The 18872-nt window shown below is 47.1% G+C and overlaps 1 protein-coding gene across 1 annotated transcript in view; it reads left to right on the forward strand.

Moving 5' to 3' along the window:
• MAU2 (MAU2 sister chromatid cohesion factor) overlaps nucleotides 1-18872 on the forward strand; it is a 55068-nt gene that overhangs the window by 6089 nt on the left and 30107 nt on the right. Inside the window, exons 3-13 of the mRNA XM_078879265.1 lie at nucleotides 552-617; nucleotides 925-1020; nucleotides 2700-2794; nucleotides 4403-4586; nucleotides 5005-5151; nucleotides 6655-6745; nucleotides 7760-7863; nucleotides 9449-9526; nucleotides 11679-11744; nucleotides 13402-13485; nucleotides 13630-13679. Coding sequence (XP_078735391.1) covers nucleotides 552-617; nucleotides 925-1020; nucleotides 2700-2794; nucleotides 4403-4586; nucleotides 5005-5151; nucleotides 6655-6745; nucleotides 7760-7863; nucleotides 9449-9526; nucleotides 11679-11744; nucleotides 13402-13485; nucleotides 13630-13679 — 1061 coding nt within the window. The remainder of the gene's footprint in view (nucleotides 1-551; nucleotides 618-924; nucleotides 1021-2699; nucleotides 2795-4402; nucleotides 4587-5004; nucleotides 5152-6654; nucleotides 6746-7759; nucleotides 7864-9448; nucleotides 9527-11678; nucleotides 11745-13401; nucleotides 13486-13629; nucleotides 13680-18872) is intronic.

The raw sequence follows: 18872 nt of genomic DNA on the forward strand, positions 1-18872 counted from the left end.
CATGGTCAAAGGAGGCACCATGCCTAAACAATATTCCACCATGGAGATGGAGCGATTACATCAGCCAGGTGGATTAGTGAATTCCAGGACCATTAAAAGTTGGCCAGAGCTTGGTAGAGGCCTTCCTCCAGCAGTGGATATATCATGGCTGATGGTGCCGGCTTGTTCTCTCCAATACTCCAAAATGCTCCTTCATAAAAAGAGCCAGGGCCTTCACACGCCAATGCAGAACCCTCCTGAAAACGAGTTTTTTGTTCGCATTTGACTGCAAGTATTGTGGTTAATGTTAACAATGATTCCTTGCAAAAGGTGTCAGTTTTGTTGCCAGAAAAAAGGGGAAAAACCCTATTAGTTTATTTTGGTACTGGCAAAGGAGGTCCCATGATTAGTTTAGACTCGGTAAGGTTGGTGGTTTGGTTACGTGGTGGCAACTTCTGCCCAAAACAAACTCTCGCCCTGCGGTTGGGATTGTTGGACTGCGATAATTTTTTGCGCTGTTGTGTGAGAAGAAAAAGTGAAGTGTTTACTGGCCTTTACTCGAGCTGTCCCAGATCCCTTCATTTGAAGATGTCAAGTTCGAAGCGGCAAGTCTGCTGGCCGAGCTCTACTGTCAACAGGTAAGCGAGGCATATGATTAATTCTTCTCGGAGCTGAGTGCGAACGAGTGGTATTGAAGTAAAAGTTCAGCATTTGGTTGGCAATGCGTGCGCTGTTGCATTACGCGTGTGCGTGTGCACACGTTTGGCCAATTCCACAATAATGAAATTTCAGCAGTTGTACGGCCAGTATATTTTCAGGTCTCTGTACGTTGACTTCCATACATGCCTACTTGTCTGCCTGTATGTCTGTGTGTCTTGTTAACTTCTCGCTCGCCTCTCTGCATAACTGTTTGTGTCTCTGTCCATGCTTGCATCGGAACATCAGAACCTTGTGGACTCTGCCAAGCCGCTCTTGAGGAAGGCCATCCAGATTTCACAACAGACGCCCTATTGGCACTGCAGGCTGCTGTTCCAGCTCGCCGTGAGTTCACCGCACTGCCACCAGAGTCACATACACCACACACAGATAGGTTTAAGTCGTTTACAGATCGTGATAAAATTGTAGTCATTTACAACCCTTTATCGGTCCATTTCTGGATGAGTGTTCTTCATGCCTTTCAGTCACGGTGGTTGTTTGACCTTGCCGCACTGGTCTGTGTAGTGATGAAGGGCAGATTTCGGTTTAGTTCATCTCACACTCACCAGCGATGTGAATAATGATCGAACTCTGGTCGCTGGGATCATCGTGCAGGACACTAACCAACATGTCACCACTATACCCCATGTACGTACGATAATTTCTCTCCGTTGTACATCAATTGAGACGAGGTTTTATTTAAGAACTCTGCAGCTTACAGTGTATCACCATGTTTCGGAGAACAACTCCAGGAGATGACGTCAGAACTACTTCTGAGGTCACTTGGGTTACGCTTCTATCCATGCCAGGGTCACACCTCTGTAAAGGGTGTTTGCTTGCATATCAATAAAACTGAAATATTGAACATAATACCGTTGTTTTTTGGGTTAGATCGCGTAGATAAAAAAAATGTGTCGTTAAACCCGCCTGATGAAGCTAGTTGTAATTACTTGCGGAATGTCTTAATCGGATTGTAAATGTTGTGGCTTGGCTCTCCAACACACCGGTGTGCTGTACTAGTGACGAATTGCCACGTTCTGTTTGCGTGACAAATCTTACTAATTGGCTGTGTCGTGTGGTGGCGGGTTTAACTACACATTTATATATTTGCGCGATCTTACCCAAAAAAACCTGTATTATGGATTATATTGGTCGCGAAAGCCTACGTGTTGAACTGAAATATTGAAGTCTTAGAGCTGCAAGTCAACCAAATTAAGTGAAAAACCACATGTAGTGTTGTGACTTTTTGTGCAGTCATTGGTGACCGGGCCGAGACCATCTTTGTGCTTGAGAACCCGGTTTAATCACAGGAGTTATCCATCTAAACCCACGATCTCAGTAGTGACAGCTCTGTGCTTTTACCCTGGAGCGACCTGCCCACGTCTCGCCTCGTTAAATTTGTGTTGTTTGTGAGGAGGAGGAGGAACGAACTAACTTTTTATTTTACCAGGTAAGGCCCACTGAGCTATGTAGCGCTTTTTCAGAAGCGACCTGGCCACAAATGATAGCTCAACGAAGTGGCTTATCAATGTGGAAATTTGGAGCAGCCATACAATCGAATTGTGTGATGCTGATTCTAAATGTGGAGGGAAAAACCGGAGGACCCGGAGAAGAATCCACGTCACCACAGAGAGAGACAAATGCAAACTCCAAATATCCAGGCATTGTCAGGGTTGGGATCGAACCCACGGTCTCCTATATACCATTTTTCGATTTAAAGCTTTCGTGACTGCAGGGATTCATCTTCTTGGTTCTTTCGGTAAAGTCACGTAGAATGGAAATAATAAAATAATAAAAATAAAAACATAATAAAATAATTGTCACGACGTTTCGGCCACAACGCAAGCAGCCGCCTCAGGTGGAGAACAGGTCTGTCGAAGACAGAAGACAGACTCTGTCTTCTCGACAGTCCTATATACCAGGCGAGCTAGTTGACATCTCTCCACTGCGGCAGGAGGAGCTGTCTTCAAGCTGAGAGCCCTGGTGTGAACTCGCTTTCTTGTCTCTTCCCGCCCTCGCAACAGCAACTCCACACGCTGGAGAAGGACCTCATCTCGGCCAGCGACCTCCTGGGCGTAGGGGCGGAGTACGCACGGGTGGTTGGCTCCGAGTACACGCGGTACGTTGTGTCGTGACAGCCGGCTCGTTTGTGTGCAGCTGTGTGTGTGTGCCTGTGTGAGTGGGGAGCTATAGTGTCGCGGTCAGTGCGCTGCGCTATGAACCCGGCGACCCGAGTTCGATTTCCGCTCACGGCCAACACCAGTGACGATTATTTGAACCGGTCCTGGGCCTCCCCTAGGTCGACTCGGCCTCAAATGAGTACCTGGTGCGGTGTGTAAACATCTCCACTAGGGAGACAAAGGCGGCCGGGCGTGGTGCTTGCCACCCACCCTCTCGTGTACCATTGCAGCCTTCATAGGTGCTCGCTAATAGCACTTGCCCTTACAGTATGTTAAGGCTATATGGGGGATCTTTGTCTTTATCTTTGTGTGAGTGTGTGAGATCGGTAGTGTAACAGCGCGCTGCACTAAGAACCTGGTGACCCGAGTTCGATATCCCACTCACGGCCATCACCAGTGAGGATTATCTGAACCGTTGATGGGACCTCCCCAAGGTCGATTCGGCCTCAAATGAGTACCTAGTGTGATTTCTAAATATCGTCACTGGGGAGAAACAGGCGACCGGGCGTTGTGCTGGCCACCCACCGCCTCGTGAGCCGTGCTGGCCTTCATAAGTGCTCGCAAACGGCACTTGCTCCAACAGTCTGTTAAGGCTACAGGGGGATCTTTATCTGTGTATTGGCACAGTTGGTGCATCTGTCAGTTATCTCGGTCAACCCATGGCACCTGGGTGTGTCCCGTGACCTGCCAGCAAACCTTTGAAACTTCACGTAGCCTCTTGAGTGCACATAGCCTGGCACAAGCGCCGTGATGACTTCACCGCCACTTAGTGGTGAATGGTGGTTGTCATTGTCGTGTGTGTATTTGTGTGTGCTTACAGTTGTGCATTGTGGTGTGTACGTCTGAGTTTGTGTCTTTGTGTGGGGAGCGGTAGTGCGTTGGTTTGCGTGCAATGCTACAAACCTGGGGTGACCCAAATTCCATGCCTACTCACGCCTAACCTTTGTGGCATAAGGAGGCCCTCGTCCGGAAGTAGTTTGGCAATTGGCTATACATGTATAGTTTGCAGAATTATAAAAATCCTCATTTCCTGACAAGTGCACTCTGGTGGCTATGCTTGCCTCTTAATCTAGCGCTTTGGAGACGAGTGTTGCTGGATCACACAAATCTGCGAAACTTCCTACCAAAGGGCAACTGGTTTGCAAGGGTTTGGCAGGGGAGTGCATTAGTTTCCATCCGTATGGAAGTTGAGTATTACCTGCATCACACGCGTGGGCTTTCTCCAGGTATTACAATTTCCCCCCCGCGTGTATAAACACCCGCAAAATAAGTTAGTCAAACATTGTGATATAGGACCACAGGGCTTGGGCAACTGTTGCCACTGATTGTGCCTGTCTTGCCACTCGCCTGTGCTTTCCCGCAAAGCCATCCTTGCGAAAACTGTACCCACAACAAGTTCCATGGCGAATTGAGATGCGATTTGCATGAGTCACGACACAAAATAGAAACTAAACATTGTTATGGAGCGTTGTCTTGTGCTGCTGCGGACGCGGCTGTTGTTGCTGCTGCTGACGACTGTCGCTGTGGTTAATTTCTCTGCCACGCAGAGTACTGTTCCTGCTCAGTAAAGGTCTCCTGCTGCTCATGGAGAGGAAGCTACAGGAGGTGCACCCCATCCTGTCGCTGTGCGGCACGCTCGTGGAGGGCTGGCAAGGCAACCCCATACAGAAGGAGTCGCTACGGATCTTCTTCCTCGTTCTGCAGGTCACCCACTACCTGGACGCCGGCCAGGTGAGGCTGACAGCCGCTGCCGTCATGGTCTTCCTCGCCATCATCGACGTTGTTAACGCGCCAGTTATTATTGTATCAGTTCGCTGGTTACGGTGAAGAACACTTTTTCACAAGCAAATTTTAGCGATGAGATACGACGTTTCGCTTGAAACTGCATCAGTCACCTTCCGGTCAGAAACCAGGAAGTGGGAATGGCACGTTAAAACGATTGTACGCGTGACAAATTTAATTTGTTTCGTTGTGGTGGGTGGTGGAGGGTTTCACGACAATAATTTTGACCAGTTCATTGCGTGGCCTAACCCCCTGAAAACATTCACGCGCCAAACTACTCTCTTTGCCGACTGGAGCAGACGAACCATTTTTTTGCGTCCACTCCTTTGCAACGCTGTGCCTTTTTTCCCCCGTGCGCGTTTCGCAGATGAAGAGTGTGAAGCCGTGTCTCAAGCAGCTGCAGCAGGGCATCCAGACGATATCCACGCTGCACGACGACGAGATCCTGCCCACGAACCCAGCCGACCTCTTCCACTGGCTCCCCAAGGAGCACATGTGTGTCCTTGTCTACCTGGTTAGTCGCCTCCGCCAACCCCATGTCATTGTCGCCGATTTACTGCGCTCGCGCACGAGCGGACTTTTTTTACACGCACGCTGTGTACAATTTTAGTAGCTCCGCCGGCTTCATCCAGTGTCAGCGAATCGGTGCACACGTGACCGCAAACGCGTCGGCAAGGAAACCGGTTCGTTTAAGAAGCAATTCGCATTCCGTGCAGTAGGCTTTTATCTCTGTTTCTGGTTTATCTGGGCCATCCATCCCTCTCTCCACCATTACCCCAGATAATGTCAATTCTATTACCTCTCTCGCATATAGCCGAATAAGCAATCTTCGGTGAGTCGGGCCCAGCGGTAGCGCATTCGCCGCTTGTTGCAGAGGTTCACGGTTCGAATCCATTGGCCACCCTGGTCAATGCTGCGGCGTGTGATTACTGGCGGCTGCGTAGCGGACGTTACAGGTCCTGCAATGTCATGCGCAAGAGTAGGCCATTGTGTGCCACAATCGGGTGCCACACTCTCCCCAGTTCTGATATGATTTGCAAATTTACTCAATCGGGATTAAACAGCAGCAATCCTCACCCCCTCCTGACAGACTCTTGCCCAAGGTCACCCTTGCAAATGGTACTCTCCTTGTCTCTTGAGTTCTAACCTAGTTATACAAAATTAACTCTCCTGTATGCTGCCCAATGGCAGGTTTTTGGCTTAAACGCTCTCCCATCCTGTCCTGTCTTGAGCTTTCGTCCTCAATTCACCGTACCGCCCTCGTAAATGTCCAGCATCTCCTCAGTCTTATGTCTAATTTAGTTAGATATGAAATGGCTTTATGGTCTGGTCATTGATTCCACAGGGGCACATCAGGATTTTTTAGATTTTCCACTTGTGATGACAATGGGCAGATCTGCCTTGAGACATGCGAATTTGAATCGTTGGCACGACCACCACCATCATCATTTTCAGCAGCAGCGGCATCGTCTTCATCATCAACATCGTGTTTGTCATCATCTTCATCATTGTCAACAATGTCACGATGAACATAATTTGTATCATCGTAGTTTTCACTTCGAATCGCCTAAGCACAAGCAAGAATGTATAAAAATAATCACGTGATCGAACCTCTAGAACTTGGGTTGATGATGCTGATTGTAGGGACAGCTCTTCGCGTAGGACACATTGCAAGAACTGGCGAAGACAGAGCCCCACGGCGCAGGATAGTCCATCTGGTGGCCAACCCCCGGTCTGAGGAAGACTAGAAAATGTTCACTTTGAGATGCGTTTAATGTTTGTGAACGCGGAGGCATTTTTAGCTTTTTTATTTACGAATCGCAACGAGTTTTCTTTTTTATTAGGTCACGAAGGTGAGATGTACGTTACGGTATTCGTGGTAATGCAACGTGCGCTCTGGTCTTAAATTTTACGGTGCGTTAAGAACGGATATTTCAATGTTTAAGTGTAAGTGGCCTCAGCGCTGTTTCATGAGTGTCCCACTCACTCACCCGTTTTTGTCTCTCCTCTACTGCAGGTGACGGTCATGCACTCGATGCAGGCGGGTTACCTGGAGAAAGCACAGAAGTACACGGACAAAGCGCTCATGCAGATAGAAAAGCTCAAAAGTGAGCACCCGCCTGTTTTTTTATATACATGTGTGTGTGTGTGTGGGTAAGTGGTAGTGTAGCAATCAGCGCAGTGTGCTACAAACCCAGCGACCCAAGTTCGATTCCCGCTCACGGCCAACACCAGTGATGATTATCTGAACCGGTCCCGGGCCTTCCCTATGTCGACTCAGCATAAATTAGAACCTGATGCCGTTTGTAAATGTTGCTACTGGGGAGACGAAGGCATCGAGGCATGGTGCTGGCAACCCCCACCCCCTCGTGTGCTGTGCCAACCTTCATAGGTGCTGCTCGCTAACAGCTCTTGCCCCCAACAGTCTATTTAGGCTATACGGGGGGTCTTTGTTGCGGAGCGGTGGCGCAGTGGTTAATGCACTGCGCTACAAAGTTGACAATCGGAAGTTTGAATACTGGCCACAGTTAACGTCATTGGCGAGTGATACCTGAACCAATCCTACCAATGCACTCTGACCAGCATAGTGAAGTTTGATCAAAATAACTCACGACCGACACGCCGTGATAAGGTCTTCATGCAGCAATGAATTGACAATGGACTGTAAATTAATGATACATACTTACCATGGCACAATAATTACTGTGCTGTCACTGTTACAGTTAAACACAGTCATCAGTAAATCATTCAATAAACATTTGTTTGATTTGCATAATGCCGGATGTTCCTTTTCATCAGAACTATCAGGCTTTTGGTGAAAATGAGCCGTTCTCTACATTGTTATTATGTAAATCATAGCAATAATTTTTGATTTGTAATGCACAGTTTTCATTCACTCTCAGAAAAGAGAGAGAGAGAGTGGGAGTGTTTCAGAGGCGCAGGAAACCACATACAAGCTTTTCTGGTCCTACATCAGGATGTCCGACCAACTCCAAATCTGACCCCGCGTTCATTAAAAGCCACGCAGTGAGACATCGTCTCGGGAAACGCGATTCTTAATTTAGTTGTTTGCTTCATTTCTTAATTTGTGACATTAATTGAAATGTCCTGTGATTCCGTAGTCCTGGACACGAGTCCCATCCTCTCCTCCTTCCAAGTGATGCTGCTGGAACACATCATCATGTGCCGTCTCGTCACGGGGCACAAGGCCTTGGCATTGCAAGAGGTATGGCCGTACGTGTGTGTTGTCGTCGCTCGCTACGAACCCGGCGACCCCGAGTTCAGTTCCTCCTCACATATGGATGTATGTTGAACTTCTTTCGCACCGTATGTAGTCAATCGTGCTCATCGGAGGTGCGAAACTAATAAGTGCTCAATATATGCACCGTTCTAGGGCTTTCCCTAGGTTGACTCGGCCTTAAAATGAGCACCTGTGTGTAAGCATCTGCTGCTCACTGACAGCACTTGCCCTAACGGCCTGTCAGGCTGTACAGGGGGATCTTTGGCTTTGTTTCGTGTGTGAATGTGCGGAGAGCGGTGGCCATGGTGGTCCACACTTTGCGCTACAAACCCCGGGGACTTGAATGAGTACCCAGTGTCGTGGGTAAGCCTCAGCACTGGGAATACAAAGTTGGCTTGGTGTGGTTCTAGCCACACCACCCCTCATGGGCGATATTATTGGTGCTCGCTAACAGCACTACGGACCCTGCGGGACCGAGTTTGATTCCTGCCCCCCTCCCCCCCACCTGACTTCACCAACCGGCACTGACGAGCGTGGTGAAGTATGGCCAAACAAACGGCGTGGGGAGATCTTCGGCCACCAGTTCATTGACAGAGAACTCTAAATCATTAGTTTAGGAGTAGTGTAACTGTAAACAATGTGTTTACGCTTGTAAGTAAAACCATAATAAAGAGACTCGTAAGCTGGTATTGACCTAAGGGGGGGCTGTGGGCTGGGACAGCTGTGCACCGTTCATTGAGACGGCGTGGCGTTATGATTCTTTTTTACGTTTCCGCTGGACTACAACAAACGTAACCTTGTGGCGGCCCCATGGTGTTCCTGGATGGTTCCTGCTTGTGTTGGCAATGTGCCCCCTGCGTTCCAGCGGTTTTGGAGACTCGCCAGAATGTTGGTAGCACAGCTAGTGTGGACTTATCTGTCTGTCTTCCATTTTTATGGCATCGAGTGTTGCCCCATCGCACGCGTGGATTTTTTGTGGGATTCTGCGTTTTCCACTGACACGTATAATAACGATATCAATTGGCCGATAACACCTTAATATATAGAGGACCGCAGAGTTTTGGCAATTGTTGGTACCACCTGCTTACTGCCACGTGAGTCATTCTTGCTCTTCGAGAGCAGCAAAAACCATTATACTGTACGTCTATGCTTCCGATTTAACACGTAGACTTTCGCGACCAATATCATCCATAATACCCAAAAACAAAAAACCTGTATTATGGATCTCTGCTCCCGCCGTCTTTTACCAACTTGCACTGACCAGCGTGGTGAAGTCAAACAATCCCCACGCCCTGTGCAGTTGTGGGGAGTCCATCACCCAGCATTGCATTGACGAAAGGGCTCTACATGTACAATTAGTCATTACTGTCACCCAGGCAGGATGGAAGAGCCATGTATTCCTGGTGTGCGAGTCATTAAAGTCAAAGCTGATCGAAAGAAACTCCGTGGTAAAACTGTGGCTCGGCAAAGAAAACGCATTGGCCGGGCGGACGTGAAAATGTTATTTTATTGCTCTGGTGGAACGGATGGAATTGACGCCTTCTCGTGTTGTGTTTATGTGCGTCTGCAGATCTCGCAGGCATGCCAGCTGTGTCAGCAGTCTCCCCGGCTCTTCTCGAACCACGCTGCACAGCTGCACACGTTGCTGGTAAAAACCTCAGCCTCCCCGTTGCCACGGTCGATGTAACATGGGAGCGAGATGTTAATTCTCTCGCCTGGTATGCAGGAGGTCATGGGTTCGATCCCGACCCTGACGCCTGCTGTATATTTGGAGTTTGCATGTCTCTCTGTCCCCGTGGTCGCTTGGATTCTTTCTCCGGGTCCTCTGGTTTTTCCCTCCACATTTAGAATCAACATGCGTTTAGAATATTTGACTGCTATAAATTTCCACATGAAAAGGCCAATTTGTTGAGCTATCATTTGTGGCCAGGTTGCTTCTGAAAAAGAGCTTTATTGCTTAGTGGTCCTTACCCGGTAAATTAAAAAAAACAATTTAGTTTTGGTTTAACACATCCAACCAGTAGCTTATGACATCCACGTGTGTCGTCTAGAAAATCCCGTGGCTGGCATTGATGGCTTTTGCCAAGTTGGGCGTTCAATATTTAAGCGCATGACGCGCTTTGCCAATAAAGGGAAGCTGGTGAGGGTTTACGGGGAAGTTGCACAAGTGAGGCAACTCTTGCCCTCGGTGTCTCACAGACATCCCAGTAAATCGCAGGGGGGGTGTCATTTTGAAGGTGGCTCGCTATCGCTTTGACAGGCATGGATTTTTTTTTATGGAATAAGGCGATGGTTTGACACATACACAAAACGGAGTGCACCATCCCAGCGTGGTATTTCTCCCTTAATGGGTTAGGTGGACAAATTAATGTAATCTGAATTACAGGCCCAATTGGTTGTATATGTTTATATGTTGAAATTCTTTTGCACCGTGCATAGCCAACCGTGATAATCGGAGGCGCGAAACGTGTTACTTGAATGGCTGACGTAATATGCGCGAGTACACAGCCACTGCAGTCAATTATCCATCAGTTGTTCAACGCCTACAAACCAAGGCACAGCTGTTAATGATTACAACTGCAGAGGCCTAACGACGGTAACGGTTGAAATCGAGAGGTCATCAAGGATAATGCCGTTCGTCCCACCACACTTCATCGCTTGCTGACAGATCCCGCAAGTTGGAGTGCATCCATGAATGAACCGATTACAGTCCCACCAAAGACAAATATCTCCCGTGTAGCCTCGACAGACTGTTGGTGCAAGTGCTGTTAGTGAGCACCTATGAAGGCCACCGTGGCAAACGAGGGGGTGGGTGGCCAGCACCACGCCCGGCCGCCTTTGTCTCCCCAGTGGCGATGCTTACACACCGCACCAGGTACTGATTTAAGGCTGAATCGACCAAGGGGAGGCCCAAGACCGGTTCAGATAATCGCCACTGGTGTTCGCCGTGAGCGGGATTCAAACTCGGGTCGCCAGGTTCGGAGCGCACCCAGCCAACCGCTCCACTACCGTTCCCCATTCCCACCACCACCACCTCCAACACCACCGCCCACTGCCACTATCTGGCTTTAGGCCTTACCCTCCGGCACCGTAAACATTCTCAAACCCGCGCAAAGTGTTTGGCCGCTTTGTGTGTGTGGATTTTTCTGCTTTGTCTGTGTGAACATTTCGTATTGCTGCTGATGGAGTGACACCTGCATGATAGATTTGAAGTTTTCGTGACTGCAAGAATCCATACTCTTTGGTTCTTTCGGTAAAGTCACGTAGGTAGAAAAATAAATTGATCGACTCGCAACGGTGAACTCGCAACGAGTTGCGAGTCGATCAATTTATTTTTCACCTACGTGACTTTACCGAAAGAACCAAAGAGTACCTGCATGATACCGACCCACCTACATCGTCGTGTCACTGATGATTGGGCGACAGGATGGTGCAGTGTTAACAGCTAGTGCCTCGACTCCGACACATCTCTGTGGCATTTGTATGTTCTCGTCATGTTCGGCATGGGTTTTCTCCGGGTTCTCCAGTTTCCTCCCATAGCTAATAAACATACAGTCTAGCTTTCATTGGCCAAAATCCACGTGCTGAAAAATTCTACTACAAGTTAATCGATTGGGATCATACACGGCAACAGCAGCGAAGTCACTCCCCTACTGCGAGAAACTTGGCAGAGCCCTCCTGAAAAAGAGAGATGAGACTCGGTGAGCCTTTACTCGGCAGACGAGCAGAATAATAATAATGATGATGATGATAATAAATAAATTGACGCCTACACGTTGGTGTTGTCGTCTCTGCTGCAGGGTCTCTACAGCGTCTCCGTAAACTGCATGGAAAGCGCAGAAGCCCAGTTCACGACAGCACTCAGGGTAAGTGAGAAATCGCAGTGGCCAGAGCTGCCACCACGTGCGCAGTGCTTTTGTCTGTCAAAGGGTCCCTGGAACTGTGCCGCTTTGAGAAGGGAGGCTCTTTGGAATTGTCTTTCTGCATTCAAATCAACCCAAGCAATCAGCCCAAGTCGTATTCTTTTTCTTCTTTCGTATATGGCTGCAGGGAAACACAACAGTTTTGAAACATGTTGGACTTAAATGCTTACACTTTTTTTAACCAATACAATGAGGCAGCAGTAGATGCTACGGGTAGCAGCGACACCACCACAGTGGCGAGATGTGAACTACCTTGTTTGGTATACAAGAGGCTGCGGGTTCGATCCTGACCCTGACGCATGTACGTCTGGAGTTTGCATGTTCTGTCTGTGGTCGTGTAGATTTTTCTGCCGGTCCTCCGGCTTTTCCCTCCACATTTAGAAACGTGCATTTCTAAATGTGGATGCTGTCCATTTCCACATGATGATAAGCCGCTTCGTTGACCTATCATTTATGGCCAGGTCGCTTCTGAAAAATCTATATAGCTCAGTGGGCCTCAGCTGTTAAAATAAAAAAAAGTTGAATCTGTTGAAAATGTTGCATGGATGGTGCATTCGTCGGCAATGCGTTTGATGGTTTGGACTTCACCACTGTCACGGTTCGGCGATTCCTCAACGTTCCATTTGCGGAATGTGTGCGCGCATCTCCCACGTTGCGTTCGAGCGTGCGATTTAGCAAGGGGGATAGAGAAACCCGGTAGTTGGACTCTGATCGGATGCAAAGTAAGTGGGCTTGGGCAGAACACGACGACACTACAAGGGACGATGGGTTGGTGATGGACGCTAATAACGAAGTGACAGCCAAATGAAGTGAATTCGCCCCGCGAGGACATCCACAACGAGGAGGAGATGGAGCGATGAGACCGGCTTGTGTGCCGCAGCGAGATGGATTGCTTCGTCGTGCGTCTGTGTGGTGTTAGCTTGGAGAGGCCTTCATCCAGCAGTAGATGAGTTACGGCTCATGATGATATAACATCACTGTGTACACTACCCTATTGTGCCGCAATGCATATCTGCAAGCATTTGTTTGAGGAGCGATGGCAAAGTTGTCGGCACACTGTGCTACGAGCCAGGCAACCTCCGTTACATTCTCGGCCATGGCGAGCAATATCAGAACCGGTCCTAGGCTTCGCCACGGTCGATGCAGCCTTCAACGAGTACCTGGTGCAGTGTGTAAACATCAGAACAGGGGAGACAAAGGCGACCGGGAATGTTTTATGGCTAAATCCATCCCGTTATGCACCTTGACGGTGTTAATAAGTGCTCGCTTAATAGCGCACGCCCCAACAGTGCGTGTGACTAAATGGAGTGTCTTTGCATACTCTCTGGTTTTTTCGGTAAAAGTCACGTAGGTAAAAAATTTAAATAAATTAAATCACGACATTTCGGAGGCAACACAAGCTTCCGTCTTCAGGTGGAACCGTCGCAGCAAAATTACTTGATACAGTAATTTTGCTGTGTTGCTTCCGAAACGTCGTGATTTAATTTCTTTAAATTTTTTAACCTACGTGACTTTTACCGAAAAAACCAAAGAGTATGAATCCTTGCAGTCACGAAAACTTCAGATCTAGAATGTCTTTGCATATGGCTCGTCTTTGCAGTTGACGTCGCACCAGGAGCTGTGGACGTACATCGTAACGAACCTCGCGAGCGTCTACATCCGGGAGGGCAACCGGCACCAGGACGTGAGTGGCTTCCCATAAAATATCACCGCCTCCTTTCGTTACCCAAGATGCCGTGAGTGCATTCGCCTCCCGCCGTTGGTGCTGATGACATTCATTTGCAAGTTTCCAATCGATGAAGGAATGTCTTTTATTTTGTTGTTGCAGCTGTACACGTTATTGGAAAGGATAAACCCGGACCACAACTTCCCAGTAAGGTGAGTCGATGGTTACGAATTCAAGAAGCGCAAGTGGCTGTAACACGTGCACGTTTTTGCGGTCGCTTGTCATCCGAAATGCGTTTCTCTGGCATGAGCAGCAGCTTGTTGGGCATTGTTTCTTCTCTCGAGCTTTCGGCAGCAGTTGAATTGAGAACTGTAGTTGGCTACCGGGGTGCGTGAAAAAAGCTTGAAAGATGAAATACTTATTTCCATTTATGAACGTATGTACGTAGCCATGTACGTAGCCACACAAAAAGCAAACCATCATTGTCGGCACCCATCGCTAACATCACGACCCATCGTCACCACCCATCATTACCACAACGCGGTAATAGTCGATGCGTTCCAACAAAAAGCGAAACCGCACGAGGAGACGGCTGTCTGCCGAGTAGCGTGTACAGTATACACACAGTACACACAATACAAACACAGTACGCACACAACCCTGTCCCACGTCTTGCCGCATGTAGAGTGAATTCAAACCGCAGAGTATCGCGAATTTTGGTAAAAATAGGGTTAGCCATATATACAGCGCGAAATATCACAAGCCGAACCGGCGTCGAGCGAGGGCAGAGGTCGTAACCGGGTACCCGATACCCGTACCCTACCCGATACCCGGCTACCCATACCCAACCGGGTACGGGTACGGGTACCCGTGTGCGGCCGGGTACGGGTAGGCCGTGAGTCACTGGTGAGTAACCGTTTGTCACTCATTTCGGGTAGGGTACGGGTAGGGAACGGGAACCCGTACCCGGCCGGGTACGGGTACCCATTTGCGACCCTGGTGCGGCCGGGTACGGGTACGGGTAAGGAATCAAAACCCGTTTGCGACCTCTGAGCGAGGGTAAGCTGTATTGCTAAAGGCGCAACGCAGCCCCGAATAACTTGGGTTTTTTGACAGCACGTGCACAGCGATTTTCCATCTTTGAAATTTTGGCTCAATTTTATCCAGGCTATCGGTGTCGCGTCTTGAGAGGAAGGATCCATTTGGAACTCTCAGCGGTGCAACCACTCGCAACTGGAGAATGGCCCGCTGAAATGGATATCTCAGAGCTACCTCCGAATCCCTTCGAATTGAACTCCTGGTCCACTTTCGTGGGGTGATGGATTGCGACACCTGGAGGAGAATTCGAAACGACCCATTGATGGCTTAGCAACTAACTCCTGTCACTGAGAGTATTGATCATCGCATGAGAGTCAAACCAATGTTTTACATTGTCGGAGCTAAAATGCAGCCACATTATTTGCATAGCCAAGTGGGATGTGACAGATTTTTTTCTCAGTCATTGTTTTTTTCCAGCTGCGACCACAATCACAAGTCAGCCGGTTTACAATTCAGGATCTCAGTGGTGGGAGCTTAGTGCTGGGACCTATCAGCTGCCCAGCTATATTATTCGCAATTATTGTTTTCGTTGAAGATGGTTGTCATACTAAGAGATTAAGCGGTTGCGTTTTCGCTGCGTTGTCCCCCACCTGAAGAAGGACACTTCTGTTGCGCCCGAAACGTCGTGATTTAATTTAGTTGTTTTTTATTTATTTTATTTTTTACCTAAGTGACTTAACCGAAAAAACCAAAGAGTATTTGTACTATGAACAAAAAATTATCGAAGCCACCAAAAAAAAAAACAATAAACCTTTCGCATATGAAAGTTTTTAATTCTCACCCTTAATTTTTTCAGCAAACCATAGCCACTCGTACAATCTCCAAGTTACGATGATGAAGTTAAGTTATTTTGTTTAACCAGATGAGAAGCGACCCAGGGTGGTTTCAAGACTTACCTGGATGTAACTGACATAGTTGTAGAAAAAGACAGCCGTTAAAACATTGCGGCTTAGCCGCTTTGGAAAGTTTTTCAAAATAAATTATTTCTTGCCACGCACTATATAGAGATTGTACAAGCAAGCGTGCTCTTACAGACTAGAGCTCATTACAGCATTCAAGTGTACCTATGTCATCGTTGTGAGTCATTGTCTTTCCACTGCTGGATGATGGCCTCACCCCATGCTTTCGTAATCTGTTACTCTCTTGCGATGCCGTAGTCCATTTCCCTCTTACACGTGAGCTGGTCTCATCGCTCCATGTTCTGTGCTGTTCATCCTCTTGTGGCGCGTTATCTCTTTAGTCTGCCATTCTCTAAATACTCCCATCCATCGGCCATCATCCCGTCTAGCGATGGTGTCCTGCCCAAGCATACTTCAGTATTTTTAACAGTCTCTATGATATTCTTGTTTCTTTCCGCTTGTGTTGCGATCGAAACGTCGTGGTTTATTTTATTTTATTTCTAACTACGTGACTTTACCGAAAGAACCAAAGATTATGGATTCCAGCAGTCACGAAAGCTTCAAATCCAGATTCGTGAAATTGTTTGAGTACGCCCAACTCCACGGTACTTTTTAGGCCATTTCTTCCATGTCAAAAATGATATTTCAATCTGAATCGCAGAACTAAGTGGTTGACATACTACGTCCAAGTATAAAGCCACTTCAAGGTCATACTAATGATTACCCAGGTATTTTAGAGTTTGAAATGTGTAAAGGTAGTCCTCATTTCCCTTCTACGTGACTTTACCGAAAGAACCAACAATATGAATCCCTGCAGTCACGAAAGCTTTACTTCAAAATTGAGTCTCTATGATGTCGATTATTTGTGTGTTCTCTGGCCCACGTGCTCCTCTGTCTCAGTGAAGTCCCCAATGGCGAAGCTCTCCATGCTTTTCTGTGCCCTTTTCAGCTTTAGTTGAACTTTCTTTGTCAGTGTCCACGATTTCCATCCGCACGACATAGCAGGCCGATACACACGCGTCGATAGGTGCCCTTCACAGCCTGGGCCCATCCTCGCCCGATAATCACTGTGATTTCCGCACGCTCACAAAGGGGGGCCGCTAATTGCACGCTTGTGGGTAAAGGAGGGTGGCAATTCCCATTGCACGGATTTGCACCACCATGTAATTAATTTTCGCAGGCGGTTGTGACTGCACGCTGACATTGATTGGAGCAGTGTAGTTCACTTTTTATAGATTTTTTAAAAGATATAATTCCATCATTTTGCAGAACACCAGCATTCATTTGTTTCGCTATTTCGCATTTTTTTCTTCTACTTCTGTGTGCGCCATATGCGTTTCAGGGGGGCTCATGGCAATGAGACTCCAGCTGATTCTGACCCTGCATTGCTGAGAAACTCCTGGTCACTGCCCGCATGTGACCAATTAAACTACGGCTACTATTTTATTTTAAGAGCAATGTAGTTATTTTTCAGAAGCGACCTGGCCACAAATGATTCCTCAACAAAGTGGCTTATGATGTGGAAATTTGGAACAGCAGCCAAATACTCCAAACACACGTTTCTAAATGTGGAGGGTAAAACCGGAGGACACGGATAAAAATTCCACGCGACCACGGGGAGAGAGACACGCAAACTCCAAATATACAGGCGTCAGGATCGAATTAACGACCTGTGTACCAGGCCAGGTAGTTGACATCTCGCCACCGTGGCGTCCCCAAATTTCTTGACGTCATCCAAACAAACTGACGCTACCATCTCTCTCCATCGTTTCCTCGTTCTTTCTCGCTGTGGAGTTGTCCAAGAAAGGTGACCGTGCCGACATGGTCTCCTGAGTAAACAAAGGGAATTCAATATTGTTAAATGAACACGTGGCCCAATAAAACGCACTGCCCTTGTAGCATTTTCGTTCACGTCAAACTCTTGTCTTCCAAAATATATTGATATATCATATACTACGAGCAGCCCTGATAGCCCTAAAAAGTTGGGCATTTGATCATTTTTCAAGTAAGTACTTTTAGATAAAAAAATGGGGAAAAAAGCTCGCAGTTAAGAATGCGCGAGTTTCCGTCACGCTCACGGAGCAGTTTCGCAAACTAGGCAGCCCTCAGTGAACAATACACAGTGGGTGTCATTTTGAATGTAAGTTTGTATCGGCTAATAAAACGTGGCTTCATATTCATCATCAGGTGTGGATTTCACACTTGATGATGATTGCTTGTGTTGCAGTCGAAACGTCGTGAGAATTTGTAAAAAAAATTATTTATATTATTTTATTATTTCCCTTCTACGTGACTTTACCGAAAGAACCAGAATATGAATCCCTGCAGTCACGAAAGCTTTAAATCAAAAAACGTGGCTTGTTTATTGAATAAGTCTCATCGTTTGCTACACAGGTGAAACTGAATGCACACTCACCATCCGAGCATTCGTGACACAAGCAACACTAGCAGTCATCAGGCCTGCGATCGAAACGTCGTGATTTGTTTTATTTTATTTCTAACTACGTGACTCTACCGAAAGAACCAAAGATTATGGATTCCTGCAGTAACAAAAGCTTCAAATCCAGATTCGTGAAATTGTTTGAGTACGTCCAACTCCACGGTACTTTTAAGGGCATTTCTTCCATGTCAAGAATGATATTTCAATCTGAATCGCGAAACCAAGTGGTTGACATACTACGTCCAAGTATAAAGCCACTTCAAGGTCATACTAATGATTACCCAGGTCTTTTAGAGTTTGCAATGTGTAAAGGTAGTCCTCATTTAACGCGTTCCTGAAAAGTGCCGCGTTTAGCACACACTATTTCCGCATAACTAAGGTAACGATAAAGTTTGGCGAGATACGATGTAAGCATACAAAGTAAGATTGCAGGACAAATAACTGAGGTTACGCTGCCGCGTGACTTACACTGGTCAACAAAAAAAAATTCTGGCCGGGACTTTTGCAGATGTTTTAGACTAATTTCAGGGTGCTGATTCCAAATCTGACCTCAGATTTGCTCTATCACAGCTCATTTTATGCTATCGGCATACCCCATTTTCATTGATTTTACCCGAAATTAACTCTGTCACTTATGATTGCAAGTTGTTGCGAGTCAGTGACTGCTTTAGTGTTAAAATATGGTGCTGTATTTTAGGATAGTGTGTTTATAATATCATTTTATGTAGATATCCACATTTATTTAATATATTTCTTCTGCAGTTTTTATTGAAAATGCAATATTTGATATCTCAAAAACCTGATGTGATAACCAAAAACTGATGCCAGATTTGGAATCGGCACCCCAAAATTACCTTAAAACCGTTGGAATACCTTATGCCAGAAAAAGTGTGTTGACCAGTGTTATCATTCCGACATACTGTATCACACCGCTCAGCCGTGCAACTCAAAGTACATCGCCATTGTCC

Source organism: Lampetra fluviatilis, chromosome 53 (assembly GCF_964198595.1).
Source record: "Lampetra fluviatilis chromosome 53, kcLamFluv1.1, whole genome shotgun sequence".
In the NCBI taxonomy this organism is placed as follows: Eukaryota; Metazoa; Chordata; class Hyperoartia; order Petromyzontiformes; family Petromyzontidae; genus Lampetra; species Lampetra fluviatilis.